Source organism: Thunnus maccoyii, chromosome 17 (genome assembly GCF_910596095.1).
Source record: "Thunnus maccoyii chromosome 17, fThuMac1.1, whole genome shotgun sequence".
Lineage (NCBI taxonomy): Eukaryota > Metazoa > Chordata > Actinopteri > Scombriformes > Scombridae > Thunnus > Thunnus maccoyii.
The window spans coordinates 3,521,049-3,540,016 of NC_056549.1; the positions used below are offsets into that span (position 1 = coordinate 3,521,049).

Below are 18,968 nucleotides of genomic sequence, written 5' to 3' on the forward strand. Positions count from 1 at the left end.
TAATGTACTTTATTAAATGTATTTAATATAGTCATGTACTTTTACTTTTAATACATTAAGTAGATTTACATGGTAAAGTACTTTTACTCAAGTGGAATTTTAAATGTATGACTTTTATTTGTAATGGAGTATTTTTACATTGTGGTGTTTCTACTTTTTAAAGGATCTGAGTACCACCACTGGTGTCTTTACATATGGAGTTAATGTACCTACAGTATTTTGTGTGTAACTTGTATTTGTTTATATGCAACTGTATGCAACACTTGAGCCCAAGATATACATTAAAGTATATTTTATCATCTTATTTTTCCACTTATCTGTGTGTGATGTTGACAGGTGAGCCATGTGTTTGAAACTATGGCGGTATCCCACATGTGAACGCAACCTCAGTCTAACTCCTCCTCATCCTTCAGAGAGTCATCAGATACATGTAGCGAGGTAAACATTTCAAATCTCACACAATTTAAAAACTCTAATAGTATTTAAAGCAGCTGCTCCCAACATTTTTGGCTGGTGTGATCTTTTAAAATGAGGCAAAGTCTACAGTATGTGTCATTATAGGCGATGGCGTTAGTGCAGACATAATTTATGAATCTTAAAAAAATCAATATGTTGTCACAGAAATGTTTATTTTATTGTATTTTTTTTTAAATTTCCTGTCCCCTTAATCCCTACAATCCCTCGGATCTGCAGGGTTCACTTGTGTCAGACTTGAACCGCAGACTTAAAGGGTCAGGGTCTGTATTTACCACCAGCAGTCCTCCTAAATGGCTTAAATTTCCTAACTAAGAGTTTCCTTTTAAAAGCTATTCACAAAGCTGCTGAGAGCAACTTTTAGTAAGGAAGTGAGTAGGTCTGGGTATCATTTACAAAAATGACGATACCAGTGCCAATACCAGTGCCCTTAAAGGGATACCGATACCAACAGAGTACTTCATTTGATACCCATCATGTGAATGGAAGCATTCATTCGCGTAAAATGCCACCACTCCTCCCCATCCAAATGAGTTGAATACATGAATACATTTTGAAAGTGTTCAAATTATTGAAATATTTTTTAAATAACTGTAACACAAAAGTATTATCACCACATGGGTTGTAGCTGCTGCAGTAGTGGGCCGATCACACGTCACATTAAATTGCAGCTGCTAGAACTGAGAGACCCCCGTTGGCTGACATCATGTTTCATAACCCAACGATGACCTGGAATCCATCTTTATTAATACATTTATTGAAATTGGTTGCATGGTGGCCAGGACTTAAGAGTCATTTGAGGTTTTAAATGCATTAATATATTTTTTTGGCCACTTGGGGGCAGCGGAAACAAGACATTTCGCCTTTTAAGTTCATATGTTGAACTTTAGTAAGTCCAATATTCACTCTCTTTTAGTTCTGTTTTTACTCTCTACCAACTCCTGAGGGAAATATCTGGCTCTGTAGCTGCTGAATGCTCCACTATGTTCACCAGCTAGTCTACAGCTAACTGTGTCTGTTTGCCGTTTGGTGCTGAGCAGGTAGTGAACAGCAGCTTTTTAGAGGTTTTTCTCTGGAAACGATGCTATGAGAGCGCTAAAGTTGCAACTAAACAATGAGCTGAAACTCACTATAAAGCTCTGTAAAGCTGAGGGGAGCTGCAGAGTCACTGATAATTCTCTGTAGGTTCATCACCACTTTAAAATCTAGCAACCAAAGACAAATTGCTCACTCTAAGTGAATAATTTGACATATTGGTGCAGTTGCTCCTCTTTGTTCGAGAAAATTGTCTTGTTATGTCACCAAGTTTGAAGATTACATTGTTTTTTTTACTCCAGTAAAGTCAGGGTTTGGACCAGAAAATGATTTAATGTTTGATGGTTATAAGAATATTTGTTCTTTCATGCAGCATAAAGAATAACAGCTCCATTATTACACCTGACAAAGATCAGAAAAGAGACAAACATTTACTCTCTACACTGTGTTTTATTTCATGTTTCACACAGGGTTGCAAAGACAATCCATCCATCATGACAGAAATGTATTCATATAAAAAAAAATCTTACAAAACACGTGCAGCCTGCGGGCCGTGTACATGTGGAGGAGGATGAAGTGCAAAGAGAAGCATACAGTCAATAATAATTATAAAATCAACACTTCTTGGCTGGTTCGCGATGCTGTTGGTCAGAGCACTCATGCCTTCTCGTAGGTACGCACCGCATGGATGTCTTCAAAGGTCAAGTTCTGCGGGGGAGAGACGGCAGTTGTCATGGCAGCTTAAGTGAATGTTACTAAAACCTCCCACTTCACCAACAAAATATCCTTTTTTGTAAAAAAGGTGATTAAGTAGAGAATTTTCAACAGCCACAACTAATGAGGCAGCATTTGACATCTGCTTGGTTGGTAATTTACTTTAATTTACTATAAGAAAACTAATTTGATTATGAAGAAGTGAAAAGATAAGTTAAAAAGACATAAAATGCTCATCATAACAAAAACAATAAAACTGTCTAAAATGTGTTTTGTGACTTTTTTTTTCTATTATCATCTTATTTGTTTCCTACATCTGGTCTTGAGTTTACTTGTAACAGTTTTCTAAACAGTTTTCTAACAAACTGCACACAGTCCTAACAACATAAAGAAAATCACATTTATTTTGCACTTAAAATTAAATTTTCTGAATTCATCGTTAAACTTCTACCTATCTACCTTTTTTATTATAGAGCACATAGAGGAGAGAGAATAGGAAAGCTGGTGTGAAAAATACGTTTCAAACAACAGTTATACACACTCACTGATTCCACTACAGTGATCAGAAACTGCAAATCTGCTGCAAATTGATTATACCGTCTGCTAATTTTCTTTCTAAACAAACTGAGCCCTCAACATCTAAAGCATTAACAACCATATATCTTAAAGCAACATTTTTCCCTGTACTCTACTCCAACTATGTAGTTTCCTGACAAAAACCATCCCAGATGAAGATTGACCCTCTGTATCTTCATTAGGACAACCCAAATGTCATTTATAACCATGTTGCTACACAGAAAAACTTAAAACATAGCTTAAGCTTCTTCTTCTACTCTCCTGGTAAATGTACTCTAAGTCAAGAACTGTGTGTGTGATCTGGGTCTATTTGCAATTATCTTACCATGACCAGCTTGCCGTCCTTGATTTCTCTGACGAACTTGGTCTCTTTGCCGTCCCACTTCTGGACGTGGACCAGCTTGTCTCCCTCCATAGTCACCAAGGACTGAGAAAGAGAGGAGGAGAAGGTATTTAACAAGAAAGTTAATGCATTAAGATGCTGACAAACATCTGTTTATTTCCAGGACTCTCAAGATTCTTGTCTTCTGAAAAATCCTCACTTTAACTCACTAATAGGAAAATAATATTGGTAAGAATGACATATATGAGTAAATATGTATGTATGTATGCTTTTTATGATTAGAATTATTTGAATTTACGTGTAATTGATGCATTGATTAATGTTAATGGTTTTAGTTGTTTTTCTCAGCATCAAATATGATTGAATTTGCATCTAAACACTCATAATCATATAAAAAATTATATGATTTGTTCTGCTTTTTTTCTTTTTATGCATATCCAGAAGTTTTTTAAACCTTTGGTCTTTTTTTCCTGTATAACTTACTTTGCAGTTTCTGTCATCAGCGGTGGTTTCGTCAAACTCCTCTCCCAGTTTGAAGGAGATCTCTGTGTTTTTGAAGGTGCTCTGGGTGCGGATCACCAGCTTGTCGCCCTCCTGGCTGACGATCACCGTCGGCTTGGTCACATTACCAACTTGCCTGGTGGCGAAGCCCACACCTAACCAGAGACAGGAGTGAAATATGGCTGTTAGTGACCTGTTTTACCACGACTTCACAGGATTTCATTAGTTCTAGACACAGAATCTGAGTAGTCTGATATGATACACAGCAACTTTTCAGCCAGGATTTATTGCATTTATCAGTGAAATCAGACAAAACAGAACAAACTAAAACTAAACAGAAAGGAGGGGATAACTCACCGAGAGCTTTCATGTACTCATCAAAATTCTCACTGTCAACCAGTTTCCAAGTGGCACAGAAGGCGTCGACCATGGTGAAGGTTTTCAGAGAGGCAAAGTAATCTCCAAAGCACTCTGAGCAAGCTGCAGCTTTTGCAAGTGTCCCACCTTGTGTTATTATTCTGCCTCTTATTATTATGCATGCAGGTGGGTGTCGCCAAGCACCTCATTGGCTCAGGAGATTTTCTCTGAGCCGTGATTGGGCATTTAAATTGGGTCACGGTCTTATGGACCCACAGAGAAGAAAAAAAAGAGCTAAATTAGCCCATTTGTATGCCTAATGATGTAATTACTCTCATTCATGGGTGTCAGTTGGGTTTGGTGAGGTAAAGTCTGGTGCTTGCCATATCTCAGCCAATGAAAGTCTACATGTAAGAATAAGTAATGCCAAAAAAACTAAATTTAATCTATAATAAGAAAAGAAATAAAATCTTACTAGCAGCCAATCAACACTAAAGTTCCCTCTAAGCTTATAGTTTGTTTGGTTAGTGATGGATGACATTGGACACAGACGCACTTGCTCTCTTCATTCTCAGTCAGGAGCTCATCCACATTTATGTTTCAATTAATTTCCACATCATAATCCCCTGTTAGCCTTGTGTTAGAGACAGGAGTTCTTGTGTCTGGAATGTGTCATGTAGGGGAGCGCTAGTGAAGCAGAATCAGTTTGTTTGACAGCCCTTTGTCCTTAACTGCATTAACAACCCCCCTCCAACTGCAATTTCTTCATGCTCAACACACACACTAATTACTGTCTAAACGTTTGTGTGTCTGTGTGAGAAAGATTATGTGTGTGTAGGTTTTGCTCTCTCACACAAAGTAAACGTATGTCTGTAAATGTCATATCTGCTACAGGATTTGCACAGAAGGAAGTTTCTGTTCCTTGTTGGTGCGGTGATTAAAGGAGGCAAAGTGTGACTTCTATTAGACAAGTTACAACTGAAACTGTGAACAAAACCCTCATGTTCAGGCAAACAGTATTTCTTCCTTTCTCTTTTTTAATCTCTATCTTCATGGCGTACATCACTTTGACTCAGCGTTGTCTGCTAGCTATTAAGTTTATATACTACTGCACTGCAACAGCAAATACATTTAGCTTTAAAATGATGTTAAAATGATTATGTGATACAAAGTCTATTTCAGTTTCTAACTTTCACAAGTAAAAATCACTTAACATGAGTTTACACGTCTGTCACATCCCTGCATGTTGCTCTTGTAAAGTAAAAAAAGTCAAATTATGAAAAACTGCAGGAGAAACTACAACATAATTTCTAATGGACATACTGGACACTGTAACCATACAAACTAGAAAATACTGTGGCAATAAAAAAATGCACTAAAACACTCGTCGCTCAAGATCTGTTTGATATTTCCCAAACGCTTTGAAATTTAAATATTAATACAAGGTAAATGCATGTTTTATGTCATTCTAAATGTCTTTGACATACATAAGGGGAAACACTGGCAGAGGTAGAAAGTGACCGATTACATGTATGTAAGTACTTTTTTATACATAAATGTTGTACCAACTACATTTATCTGACAGCTGAAGTTTCCAAACCTATACTTTACATTAAACATAGAATAATAACACAAAATATCACTAATCTAATTTTTTCTTTCCTTCCTTCATTGCCTCCTAATTTTTCCTTCCTCTTTATACTGTATATATTACACACACACACACACATATATATACACACATACGTCTGTGTGCCACTTTCCTTCCTTTCCTCTTGCTTTAGTCCTTCTATTTTCGCTCCTTTATTCCCTTTACCTGGTTTGAAAACATGAAAATCCCCTAAACTTAAGATGTTTTCACCCAGGAACAGAAATACTGTACTCTATCCACCACTGATTTTCTTGTTTTTCTTGGAAAGTATATCATGCAGAATGCCGAGTATATGCAGCAGAACACAGTTTTTAATGTCTTTCCACTGACAGGACATGAGCTTGGCGTGCTGTAAACGACTGATGCAGGTATACAGCAGCATGCAGTATGACTGTAATACCCATTGTGTTGGAATTAGGTTTTCAATGATTTCATATGAGTTTAATGTTCAGTTGTCTACATACTTTGGTTATATAATGAAGCAGGAGTTTTCAGAAGTGAGTTGCACATGTTGTGAAGGATCTCTGGCGCCACCCTCTGGTGAGATGTAGATACAAGTTGCCTGCGTGTTGGAAATAAAAGAAAGATGCAACTGTTAGTGTTTCCTGTAGCTGTGTAAGACTGTCTACAAGCCTCTGGTAACCTCCCTCACCTCACAACTGTACTTCTTACACAGACAGTTTGTGAGGATGTTCTGCTGTCTGCAAATATGCCAAATTCTTTAATGTTTTACTCTGAGCTTGGATGGATCATGAGACAATGCTCCTCGTCTCCTACACAGGAGCAAAACCCCTGGACTGAAAGACTTTTAGTGACATTTTGCAGGTGAAGCTTTTTTTCACAGGTGCTGCTGCTGGTTGGAAAAACTGCAGCTGAACTTCTGTATATAATTCACACCAGACAGGAAGAGAGGTGGTCTGACTGTCTAAAGTAGAGCTATTCTGCTGTCAAACTGATTAAAATGTCTTTACTAATATGACTGTATTTGAATAAGAGGCCTCACTATGCTGTGCAGCTGTACTGTAATATGAAGGGGAAAACTGACTGGATTTGGTTGGGAGATACTCAATAATAAAAGATAATAATAAAAGATTAAAAGGATCTGGAACAATAACAGCCAGATAATTCCTAGTTTTAGACAAACTCTGTGACTTTCAAACAAGAACTGGTTCTGGCCTGATTCAGTAATGAAGTGAGTGATGTGCAGCACTGTGGAAATTGTCTTTTATCCTTTCCTATGGTTGGTATTTTTCAATTAACTTGTAACATACTGTATTTTCCTGGAGATTTCTTTTGTCCTCATGATGTTGTTTTGACAGCAAATTAACTGTGCACCGGCGTACCTGTTGAAGCTGTCAGAACACTCCTTCCTGTCCGTCATCCAATCTTCTGGGAAGCTCTTGTCATGTAACTCCGTCAGCTGATCCAGGACATGTTCATGTTGTTTAGTAGTTAACGCTGACCACAAGATGTCAGCAAAGCTGTTCAAAGAGGACTCATAAAGTCAATCTCTCACACAACAGGCAACCGTGATCATAAAACTAATTAAAGGCACTGATTCAGGGGAGGCCTCACACTCATTATGTAAATGGAAGAGATCAGGATGGTTCATGCCGCGACAGATGCTAAACTTAACTGATGATAATAAATGAAGATAATTACATGGTGGGAACTTTGTAACCTTCCTGTTCTCAAAGACATCCTTTTCTGCCATCATACAGATCTCTCAAGATGTTCCTGAATCGGTGGGAAAATCCAGGAAATCTTCAAGAGGAGACATTGACCAGAAAAGTCCAGGAGAGCTGTTGAATAAAAACATGTGCAATTAATCACAGGTCCAATAAACACATGTCTGAGGCAACAACCATTCTTCAGTCTTTTCAGTTGTTACATTTAATGCCAGTGATTATAGAGCCAATGGACTTACCAGACCAGACTTAACCAGATAATAATATGTCATACTATTGATTACAATCAGTAAAATGTCCTCTGCAACGTGGGAAAAAATAACAATTAGTCCCATCGAGTGCTGTGCACAGACTGAAGCGAAGGAGGAAAAGTGCATGCAGGGTTAGATTCATATTATATACTGTAGAATCAAGTTCGTTCTTTCCATAAAGTCACACAGGAGGATAACTTTCATCCCATATTAACACAATTAACAGCTGTTTTTGGCAGGAACACTCACCAGTATTCCTTCAGGGTCACAAGTGTGTTGGCGTACCTGTTAACGTTCTCAGAAAACTCCTCCCTGGCTGTTGTCCAATCTTCTGGAGAGCTGCTGTTTTCTGAATTCATCAGCTGATCCGGGACATCCTCCGGTGGACTTGTTGTTAAAGAGGAGTGGAAGATGTCAGCAGTGCTGTTGGAAAGTGATTCAGGGGAGGCTCCAAAGTCATACATGCATACATTAGAATCGCAGAGGTTGGTTGTGCCGTGTGCCAAACTTTGACCACACAGATATAAGTGTATAACCTACCTGTCGATGCTCTCAAGCACGTCTGCTGTCATCCAAATCACTTGAGATCTGCCTGAGTTAGTGGGCTGATCCAGGACGTCTTGGTGTTTTATCGTAGTTAAAGCTGACCAGAAGATGCCAACAGAGCTTTTGAAAGAAGACAGATGATAGAGATCTCTCACACAAGAGACAACTGCTGCCAATCAAAGGCACTGATTCAGGGGAAGCACCAAACTCCCTATGGATCACAAACACAGTAGACAGCTGCCTGAAACCCACCCATCCTTGCACCATTGATTAAAACATTATATCCATTATAGAGTATGTTACTAATCACAATTAACTATAAACAAGAAGCAACCCTGCAGCAAAACACAACTAATTTGGTACATCTGTTTTCACCATTAATAAATAAAAGAGACAAAGCATGAGTGACTGGAGGGCTGTTAGCTGTGCTTGCCCCTCCCTCATTACTACCCACTACTTGAGCGAAACCCTCAACCCAGAACTGCTCCAGTGGAGCTGCTCAGTGGCAGCAGATCAGACTGTGGTTTTACTGGGCAGCTTCCAGCTATGAATGTGTTACTGTGTGAATGTGATCAGGGCGTTCCTGAAAAAGAGACCACTGCTCTCAGAGAAACTCCCCTGAATAAAGGTTTTTTTTTTAAAATAACAAACTTTATTTTTTAATGGAACATAATAACACCCACAATCATTTTTCAAAACAAATCACATGTTGAAATGTATTCAAGCCACTTATAAGACAAAGAGATTTTACTATTATTATCATAGTGTTAGTAAATGAACAAACTGGGCAAAATACATATATTAACATGCGTGTGATCTGATTGTTCATAAACTGTTTGCTGAACCGCTTCCTTGATTGTAATAATATAGATAAGCAACTGCATGTAGACAGGAAGAGTCAGAGTTTGACTCTCTCAACATGCTGAAGCAGCGTGCAGCAGGTCTAAGAAGAGTAATAATCAGTATCCAAAGTGAAGCTGCAACCATTAGTTGATTAATCTGTTAGCTGCCAGATATTAAATTAATCGCCAAATATTTTGATAACTGTTTAATCACTTTGAGTCATTTAAGAAAAACATTTTTTATGGACCAAACAACTAAACGGTGATGATGAATAAAGCTCTAATCTAAACAGTTTGGATCATTTCTTTCTTTTTGGCCTCAAATTCCAAAAACACAATCTTGTATTCTTTTTTCCTGTTTGCTCTTGAGTAAAAGATGGATTGTATTTTTGTCTGCTGTAACTTAATCATTAGCATGTCCTGCTAACTAGCTTTCTAATGGTAATTAGATTTACCTCCAAAACTGTATTGCTGTGTCACACGAGGCCAAAACACAGTAACTACATATTTGTTCAAAATTGAGTTAAGACCAGAATCTGATTTTTTGGTGCCTTTTCTACCATAAAGAAAATAATATTTATACTGTAGAAACATATAGTTTCCATTAAAACAGCATGTAACATTATCAGTATCTATAAAACAGAGCTAAAAACCAACCCAAACAAACTGTGGCTGTGTGATCTATGGACTCCAGAAGCCACCGTTTCAATGAGACATCTAAGAGAGATAAATCAAGTGAACACTAGCGTTAGTTCACAAGGTAGCCTAGCTACTGTTACCGTACCGCAAAGCTCAAACTAAATTTATGTACTCATTTTTACCAAGCTGTTATTTGAAAAATCAATTTTAAACAAACCAACATCTGGCTAAGTCAGCTTCTTATTCCACATAACTAAATGGAGTGCTAATGCTAACTTTAACTAAGAACCAACCATATTCACAGCAGCCATTTTGACTTAAGCACAGGTGTAATTTGATATCATTAATGATATCTATTTTATCAAGTTTATCAGTAAACCGTGTCCAGAGCACCAGCATGCACAATGACTGGCTACTTAAACTGGTAAAGCTAAACTGATAATTATTAACTTACACCAGTTTTCCTGCTATGACACGTGAAAATATCTCCTGTAAAAAAGTTTTTGGGCTTGAGAACCACAGAGAACTTGGGGAAGATGGAAAGTACTGAGAGATGGATAACGGATTGTTGGTTTGGTCTTTTCATGGAATTTGTTGACAATCAGGAAAAATATATAATTTACGAGCCACAACCTTGAAAGCTTAAACTTAAAAACGTGTTTCGTGGCTGTGAAGTAGCCTCCTCTATCTGTTCAGACTGAGAAACTTGTCTGTACTTTTATTGTTGTGAAATAAATCTATCTAGCTAACCCTGTGTTGGCCTACCAGTTACTGGTCTTGGAAATTTCCTCCCTGGCTGTCGTCCACAGACCTTGACAGCTGCTCTTCTTGGACTCCCTGGGCCACTCATCCACATACTCTGGGGGCGATGTGTATGTCGACCTGAAGATTTCATACAAGCTGTTAGTTGAAGATCATTGGCACAACATGCAGCTGTGATCATAAAACGAATGAGGCGTAACTATGTACGGATAGCCTACATGTGACTGACAGACACCCAAGAGATGATGCTTGAGGATTGTTTATGCCATTAGATAAGCTCTGTTTATGATAAAGACTTAAAATAACCTGCTCCAACACTGTGTTCTTTTAAAAGCAAACTAAAGACCTTCCTGTTGAGTCGAGCATTTTTCTTAAATGATCGCACCATATTTGAACAGTATGTTTGTTTGTATGAACATATGCATGTATGTTTATGTGATTTTTATCTGTATGTATGCATGATGTTTCTGTTTATTTGCACATTTTTGCTGTTTCTTCTTTTATGAAAAGCACTTTGAACTGCTTTTGTATGAGATGGTGCTATATAAATAAACTTGAATTTGAATTAATATTGATAATTGATAGCCCTTAGTTTTGCAAAATAGTAGCATGGTATAGCTAAACTTGCGGTTAAATGATTTATACTGCGGTGTAAGTATAGTAACAAAAAGAGGGACTTTGGCACTAAAAAGACTGTAACGTTGAAAGATATCTACTTGATTTGACTCATTTGGACGCTGAAGCTTCAAATTAGCTTCAGATAAACTTTTAAATACATTTTTTGCACAGAAGGAGGACTGTGGATTTTGTCAGGAACAGGAAATCTCATATTAATCAAACATTAATGAAAGTTAGCGTCTATTTATTTTGTTGTCTACTAACTTTGATAAATGACACATTCTTTCTAACTTACTGGCTGCTGCTCTGATAATCAATACTCACATCTAAACATACAAAGAAGCACACACACTCACAGAGAGATATCCTTCAGATGGCTCTTGATAATAAAGGGATGGCTGAGGACTTGGCTCGGGGAAATCCTCTCTCCTGGATTCATTTTGAGCATCTCTTTTAAGAGCTCGATGCACTCCCATCTGTCCGCCACTTCTGCCTGGGCCTCGTCATCCAAATCCAGCTAATTAAACAGTCACTGTTACCATCTCGGTTCATTGATAGAAAATTACTGAAATTGGCTTTTCAAGAGCTACTAAACACTTACCTTTTTCAGAGCATCCAGAGAGCGGAATTTGTAGGTCCTCTGGTATTTGGGGTTCTCAGTATCTTCGCCTATCTAAAAGAAAGGTAAAGGTTTATCTTAGTTACCCTCTTTAAATTGTTGATGGTTGTAAATTATTAGCGAAGTGCAAGAACATTTTGGGACTACTCTTAATTGAGTAAAGAGAACAGTGAGGATGGTATGGAAATATCAAGAGGGGGTATTGTCGTACCTTCAAACTCCACCGACCGCTAGACTGTTTTTCAAAAAACAGTCTTGATTTCATCCCTGAATCCAGATAGTTATCATCTGGTTGGCCGAAGAGGTCGATCATGTATCTTATCTGGAGTTAAAGTGGTATGTAAAGATATTACACAGGGCATTTTACGTGGCTACACTCATAATATTTAAAATACCAACAATAATATTTAGAATTACAACTTCTCCCAGCTTGTCAGAGACAGTAGATAAGACTTACAATAAATCAGACATAAAACAAAGGAGCAAAAAAGTTTTATATTTTAAAAGGACAATTTAAAGAAATTAAAGTTAATTATAAGAATTCTGAATAAATTACCGAGGCTGAGTCACATTTATTCATCTTTCTGAATCTTTGAAGAGGGGTAAACACTAAGTATTACAGGTTGTGTTTATAAGGGGTTATACATACACAGCACATTGTGCTAAAAGCTTCAAAATGCACTGTTAACCATTGTGAGGATGCTAAACAACGGATAGGAATACTGGCCAAAACCACTGAAATAAAACCAAGGTATAAAAGAGAAAAGCCTAACCGCTCAGGTGAGAATAGACGGGTGGAGCAATTCTGTCACAATAGAAAGAAATCAAAGACCAGTGAGAGTAAATTACTTGCCAAGTCATGTTCAGAGGTCCCAGGGAAAAGGATCACACCAAGCATTGCCGCCATAACACACCCCAGCGACCACATGTCAATTGCCTCAGAGAACGGTGCCCCTAGAATAATTTCTGGTGACCTGAAAGTGGACCACAAGAATGAGGAATATTATTATATTCTGTGTGATAAAATTACAACTTAGCACAGAGCACAAATATCCTACAAACTAGTAATCTGCAAACATAGTATTGCATAGTTTCTCGGAGCCTCACCTGCAGTAACAAGTTTGATATAAACCTCCCTGTCGGGCTTCTGATCTGAGAATTGCCAAGCCAAAGTCAATAAGCTTCACCCTGAAGGGCAGTCTGAGATGATCCACCAGCATGATATTGTCCATTTTGATATCTGTGTGGATCACACCAACGTTCTTCAGAGCATTGAGCGCAGTGGCCAGCTGCAAGAAAAAAATAATATGATTCAGAGCTTCTACCACAGTTTAAAACAGATCAGAGCTTTTAGTTTTGCTTGTTTTTTTAATGTTGTACCTGCTGGACGACAGTTCTGACATCCTGTAACTGAATAGGAACTAAAATTCTCTTTCTCCAGCGATCATGAAGGCTGATGTCTAGTATCTCAAACACCAGTGCAGTTCTTTTGTCCATTTGGAACCACTCTTGAAACCGGACAATGTTGTGCTTATCCAGTTCTTGCCTCATGAGGTTTTGCAGCATTGACAACTGGAGATATGTGACAAATTTTATTTGCTTTACTAGTAGTCGATATGTTCCTTTGAAGCCCCTCCCATAAAAAACAGGTCTACTTACGTACAAGGCAGGAGTGCAGACAGAGAAAGCACTGCTGATAAATCTCAATATTTTAATATATAAAAGCCATCTTATTGATTTACAGTAAGTCCATGAAAACTGTCACTTTTACACAAACTAATACAGTATATTTATATACTTTTCCTATAATATTTCTTGGTACTGACTGCAGGTGCATTTTGTAGAAATTAAATTAAAATTAAGATACTGTTTTACATCCAAAATCAATGAAGTAACTCACTCACCTCTTTCTTTGCATTGCTGGTGTTTCTGGATATTTTTACAGCCACAGTCTCCCCGGAGTCTCGTTTATAACATTTTGCCACAACTCCAAAGCTTCCCTTCCCCACAATTTCCAGACATTTGTAGTTTGTGGGGAGTTTGAAGGACAGAGTGTTTTTTTTAGGAGGTGGATTGTGTCTGTCTGATGCCATAGTAGATTTATATTTCTCAAGAAGAATGATTAGTAAAAACCAAGTCAAGTCTAGTCAATTTATTAATATGGCACATAAAAACAACAACCGTTGACCAAAGTGCTTCACAGAGAGATTGAATTATGGGATTATTTGATTGATGGTTACAATCAAACAAAAACACATGAATGATCAAATATAAACACAGGAAGGATCAAATAAAAACACAGATTTAAATAAGAGGATACAAGTAAATGAATAAAAGCATAGAATATATTGATAAAATCACAAACAGCATTGCACAAACAACAAATAAAATACAAAGAAACAAAGCCAGAGTGTGGTTAGAAATGTCTTCAAGATGACAATTAAGAGACTAAAGAGAAGAGATGTGTCTTTAGACGAGGTTTAAAGATATCAGTGGATGGGTAAGATCTAATTGTTAGTAGCAAACTATTCCAAAATTTAGGGCGAAAAACTGAAAATATTCAATCACCTTTGTTTTTTCACTGGGTGTGAGGAATGGAGAGCAGTGATTGTGTGCTCCCTGTGTTTCCCCCACACCTGCCCTGCATCAGCCTCATCAGCCCTGTGTTTCCCCCAGCCAATCAGCTCCTTGCCTGTTTCCCATTTCCTCATTTGTTCAGTTTGTATTTTAGTCCTGGTTTTCTGTTCAGTCTTTGTTGGATCCTCTGTTCTGTTCAGTTTGTTCTGCTCAGTCCAGTATTGTTCAGTTAAGCTCTTCCTCATTCACTTCTTTGGTTTGGTTAAACTGGTTGAATTTTGTTCTATATTCTCAGTCCTCTGTGATGACATTCTGTGTACCAATATTCACAGAACTTGGAGCACTTTTCTGATGTCATAGATGGAACAAATCCGAATCACTTAGAGAGTAGAAGAAGTACTCAGATACTTTACTTACAATACCATAATGTCAAAATACTTCATTACAAGAAAAGGCTGTGCATTTAAAATCTCACTCAAGTAAAATTACAGAAATATTACTCATTTTACTTAAAGTATTAAAAGTAAAAGTACCATGTTAACCCCCACATACTGTTCAGGTGAAATTTGACCCATTTTTACATCGGAGAGCAGTAAAAACACCTTTAACCTTTCTTTTAGAAATTTTATGACTGTTCCTAAAGTGCACTGTAAAAAAAAAAGTTATTTCACAGAGATTTACTGTATTATTTTACTTTTTTTTTTCTACATTAAATGTAAATGCCATAAAAACACAGTAAATTATTTTTATTAAAAATATTCACCAAGGCAAGAAGGCTGTAATCTGTAAATTAATATAATGGAATATTATAGGATTTTTAACAGGATTTTTCAATTACTTAATGGTCTTGAATGTTACGTTACATTGAATTCTATGTAAAAATACAAATAATACACACCCTATGTAAAATTAAGGCAACTTTCTGTTTTTTTACTTTAAAGTTAATGTAAAAAAAAAAGTTTTAAAAAAAGGTAAAAAAGTAAAAAAAAACACTTACTGTCAAATATTGGTAAAAAAGCAAAACAAACCCTTAAGTTATTCTACAAAGAATTTTTTTTAAAAATACAGATATTTACTGTAGACATTATCTGCATTTTTACAGTCCAACTGTTGTAAAATAAAAACAAAAAATATATAAAATATTGCTAGAATGCTAAATAAATGTATAAATGTGCACAAAAAAATGAAAAACAATGCAGAAATACCTTTCCACCAAATTTAAATAATGGCTTGTTTTATACAGTATTCTTTTGTAAATTCATAGAATTATCCAATTTATCCTTAAGACTGCCCCATCCCAACTGTTTTCAGTTTGCTTTGAACACTTTCATACCAGGATATTCAAAACTGACTAAACAAAGACATAAATGGTCAAATTAATGCATATCAAACAATTAACGGTGATACTAAACTGAGAAAATATATGCTGTAAATAAAGAATAAAAGCATTTTAAAATTAATAAAATGAATAATCCTTGATAAATTATTCAAAACAAAAATCATTACAGGCAACAAGTTTAAAAATGAAAACAAGATTTTAAAACTTGAACTACAATGCTACCACATCCGTCACTGAGCACAATAAGCGTTTGATAGCAGGTTCATCAAGTAAAATGTAACATATCTTATGCTAATTTATATTTCAAGAATTTTGCATTATTACTTCTCCTTTTTTACATTTTGCTACTACTTAACTTAGACACCCCTTCTGGATAAACAGCTTTTTTACAGCAAAACATTCTGAAACTGATCATAAAAAATGAATCATGTGATGACGTGAGTTTGGTTTGTTTGGTTAGGCGGTAGCGTAGAGGCTACTGGGATCAGTGGAGGCTGCAGCAGAAGAGGAGGAAGCTTTTACAGTGCTATAGGTCACTGCATCATCTTCATCAGCATCATCTTTGCCCCGAACCTGAGAAACAGCACAACATAAATTACACAAGATACGTCTATGTGAAATCCACCACAACACACTGCCACATGTTGAAAGACAACAGAAACATCAGACTTCCTACCCGGGTTTTACTGTCGGTCTTCCTTGTGTAGCTGATGGAGGCGTAGGAAACACCACCTTCAGGATCATCCTACACAGTGAAGACAACATGATGGCTGCTCAGTAACATGTGGATTTATACTGACTCACCTCTTCAGTTCAGTTCAGTTAAATTCTAGTTGTATTCTGTCTTCTTCTATCTTGCAGACGGCAGTTAGACTCAAGAGTTTCTATCATACTGCCACATTATGGAAAACAAATACAAGTAAATGTAATGTTGTACTGGGTGTAGTGTGCGATCTCTGAAAAAGACTGAGTCCCTGCAGGGTTTAAGCTCAGTCCCTGACTCATCTGATCTCTTTTAACTTTTAGTGTCACAACACAGTCAGTACTGTTTATTCTTCTTCTCTTTTAACTACAGAACTTAAAATAACAATGATGTTTGCTCTACAAAGTCTTATAATATCAATCATATAATCACAATAATAATCATAATAATCATCATATAAACCTGATGATTGAATTTTAAACTCACAGTGTTTTCATCCATCTGTATGTTGTTCCCTGAAAGACAAAAGAGAGTCGACTTTAGTTTCAACACTGAAAATCCAGGTTTTTCAAAAAGTTTCATCTGTGGACTTTCTCACCTGTAGTTTTCTTCCGTCTGATGACAACCACAACAACAGTTAGTAAGAGTGCTGCTAAACCTACAGCCACAATGATGTACCACCACCGACCTGGAAAGAGAAAGAAAACATTAAAAACATTCAGGCTGCAGCTTTCTGTTCTGTTCAAAATCCTGCTGCTAAACTAGGAGAGAATTCACTCACTACTACTATTGTTTCCCTCACACAAACCTTAGTTTTCTACTGTTATCATGTCTTGAGCAAAAACAATCCAATTCAACTTCAAAATACTGATTTGCAAATATTGACTGTGAGGAGCATTACTAAACACTCGACCATTTACTCAGACATGTGTTTGAACACTGACTGAGACTGACTGACTGATGAAGATAATATCTTTACTCACAGCCAAACATTAGTTTGACACTCATACTTCATTGCATCATAACAGTATTCACACTTTAGACTTTAAAAGAGGAAGACAGAGAGACATGGCATTATTGGTTTATGTATAAAAATAATCCAGTTTTTTTAAAAAAGAGATGTTGAATCTGCTGTTATAGGTTTCCAACACATGATTTTTTACATAAATGAGTGCCTATATGTACTTTTCCTTTTCACTCTTTCCTTTTAGTAACAATGTTCTAAATGTATTATAAATCAAGTATTCATATAGTGTTTTGGCAAAACTGTATCTGATTATGGTCATGCCAATAAAGCCCTTTGAATCTGAATGTGAGTTAGAGAAGTATATGCTAAATGTTCAGTTTCTACCTTGTTGGGTATCATTGTTTGCAGGCACTTTCAGGTCTTTGTTGTCTCTGCTTTTGTGCTTTCTTCCATTGTTGTAGTTGATATAATTGTTGCTGTCATTGCGTCCTCACCTGCATCTATTCTACTGTTTTTAAACTGTATACAGCCATGCTAATGACTCATGCTAACATGCTCACAATGACAAAGCTGACATGCTGATGTTTAGCAGGTGTAATGTTTGTACATGTACCATATTTACTGTTGCCATGACAATGAAGGTCGCCTAATTTTAAGGAAGTAGTAACTTTAACTCACCTAACATATTTCTCTAACATTAACAAAGTGATCATTTTAACTCAAACCATGATCTTTCCCTAAACCTAACCAGACCTGAACCACAGCATTGTCACATCATAAAACATCATTATTGTTTAACAGTGATGTGTGACAGTTTTGGAAAGCACAGACAAATGATGACGCCCTGCTGATTACTGCTGATATAGACACCAGAGTAGAAAATGCTCATATGTGTTGTTCTGGAGTCACATGGTCAAACCACATATTCGGTTGTTTAATTTGGAGGATTGTTGGTTTTTCTTGCTGTAATCAATACTTACCTTCATAATGCACTTACATTATAAGTGATGGGGATCAAAACCAACAGTCCTCGTTTTGAGCAAGAATGTGTTTAAAGGTTTATCTGTTGGTACAACCATGTCTCCTAGAAATGACGTTCATATACAATTAAATTGTTTTCCCAGTTACACTGTGTTAGCAAATCACTGCCTGGATCACGATCAGAGGCAACACTTTTTCGAATGAATGAAGCTATACAATTAAATTATCAGTCTGAAGTCGCAGGGAGGTGGTTGTGGTGGCTGACGGACGTACACGAAGCACCAGAGAATGGGGTAACTTAACAACATGCTTAAATATGTTATGCTTAAGTCACTGCAGACTTTTTTCTGTATTAAAGCAAGACCATGATCTTTCCCCAACCTTAACAAAGTGCTGCCAGCGCCTAAACATCATCATACAAAGTTTAATATTTCTATGGTTTCTTCTAGTGGATATACTGCATGATCGGGTATTTTAATGGAAACTACGCTGGACTACATTGTCTCTGAACATTTCTCTCATATGTTCAATATCAACAGTTTTGTGATTTGTAAAATATGTTAATTAACATTTTGTTGAGAGGAAACTTAATTCAACCGGCATTATGTTTCTACCAAAAGTGCATTATATTGAAAAGTGTTCCTAATATTTTTTCCACCCCATTAACATACATGAGGGAGGCAAAATATTAGGAACACTTTTCAATATAATACACTCCAGTACATCACCATCCACTATGAACTAAATATTAACATAAAGTAGAATTATCACCTTTCTGACAATGT

The 18,968-nt window shown here is 36.7% G+C and overlaps 2 protein-coding genes and 2 long non-coding RNA genes across 7 annotated transcripts; 1 reads left to right on the plus strand and 3 right to left on the minus strand.

Moving 5' to 3' along the window:
• The first annotated feature begins 353 nt into the window (after positions 1-353).
• Positions 354-3,711, plus strand: LOC121882186. The gene is made up of 3 exons (XR_006092039.1): positions 354-438; positions 3,134-3,248; positions 3,633-3,711. It is a non-coding gene; the product is annotated as an uncharacterized LOC121882186 (long non-coding RNA).
• LOC121882161 (fatty acid-binding protein, brain) lies at positions 1,994-4,397 on the minus strand. The gene is made up of 4 exons (XM_042390201.1): positions 4,001-4,397; positions 3,626-3,798; positions 3,125-3,226; positions 1,994-2,217 (listed from the first exon to the last, which is right to left on the minus strand). Exons 1-4 carry the CDS (start codon positions 4,071-4,073, stop codon positions 2,167-2,169), a joined length of 399 nt encoding a protein of 132 aa, XP_042246135.1. The 5' UTR covers positions 4,074-4,397; the 3' UTR covers positions 1,994-2,166.
• Positions 4,398-7,342: 2,945 nt separating this feature from the next.
• On the minus strand, positions 7,343-14,567 carry LOC121882120 (homeodomain-interacting protein kinase 2-like). Of its 4 annotated transcripts, none has more exons than XM_042390146.1 (11): positions 13,521-14,567; positions 12,997-13,188; positions 12,724-12,905; positions 12,470-12,590; positions 11,828-11,938; positions 11,599-11,670; positions 11,354-11,514; positions 10,383-10,499; positions 8,131-8,256; positions 7,876-7,977; positions 7,343-7,453 (listed from the first exon to the last, which is right to left on the minus strand). In XM_042390146.1, exons 1-11 carry the CDS (start codon positions 13,707-13,709, stop codon positions 7,378-7,380), a joined length of 1,449 nt encoding a protein of 482 aa, XP_042246080.1. In that variant the 5' UTR covers positions 13,710-14,567; the 3' UTR covers positions 7,343-7,377. The 4 variants fall into 4 exon arrangements, 3 of the variants coding, with proteins under 3 accessions (XP_042246080.1, XP_042246079.1, XP_042246082.1); XM_042390145.1 differs by having other exon boundaries at positions 7,876-8,013; positions 13,521-14,564; XR_006092017.1 differs by lacking the exon at positions 7,343-7,453 and having other exon boundaries at positions 7,925-8,013; positions 8,131-8,233; positions 13,521-14,566.
• Positions 14,568-15,711: 1,144 nt separating this feature from the next.
• Positions 15,712-16,919, minus strand: LOC121882180. Its single transcript, XR_006092033.1, has 4 exons — positions 16,834-16,919; positions 16,722-16,750; positions 16,209-16,277; positions 15,712-16,105 (listed from the first exon to the last, which is right to left on the minus strand). It is a non-coding gene; the product is annotated as an uncharacterized LOC121882180 (long non-coding RNA).
• Between the last annotated feature and the right edge of the window lie 2,049 nt (positions 16,920-18,968).

What these genes read in the sequence shown, in the direction of transcription:
- LOC121882161 (XM_042390201.1), bottom strand. Translation starts at nt 4,073, where the DNA reads ATGGTCGACGCCTTCTGTGCCACTTGGAAACTGGTTGACAGTGAGAAT. An exon ending in TGAGTACATGAAAGCTCTCG is followed by an intron (nt 3,799 to 4,000) that starts GTGAGTTATCCC and finishes GTCTCTGGTTAG; the next exon opens with GTGTGGGCTTCGCCACCAGG. An exon ending in CTGATGACAGAAACTGCAAA is followed by an intron (nt 3,227 to 3,625) that starts GTAAGTTATACA and finishes TCTCTTTCTCAG; the next exon opens with TCCTTGGTGACTATGGAGGG.
- LOC121882120 (XM_042390145.1), bottom strand. Translation starts at nt 13,709, where the DNA reads ATGGCATCAGACAGACACAATCCACCTCCTAAAAAAAACACTCTGTCC. An exon ending in CTCTGGATGCTCTGAAAAAG is followed by an intron (nt 11,515 to 11,598) that starts GTAAGTGTTTAG and finishes CTGTTTAATTAG; the next exon opens with CTGGATTTGGATGACGAGGC. An exon ending in TTTTCTGAGAACGTTAACAG is followed by an intron (nt 7,454 to 7,875) that starts GTACGCCAACAC and finishes TTTATTCAACAG; the next exon opens with CTCTCCTGGACTTTTCTGGT.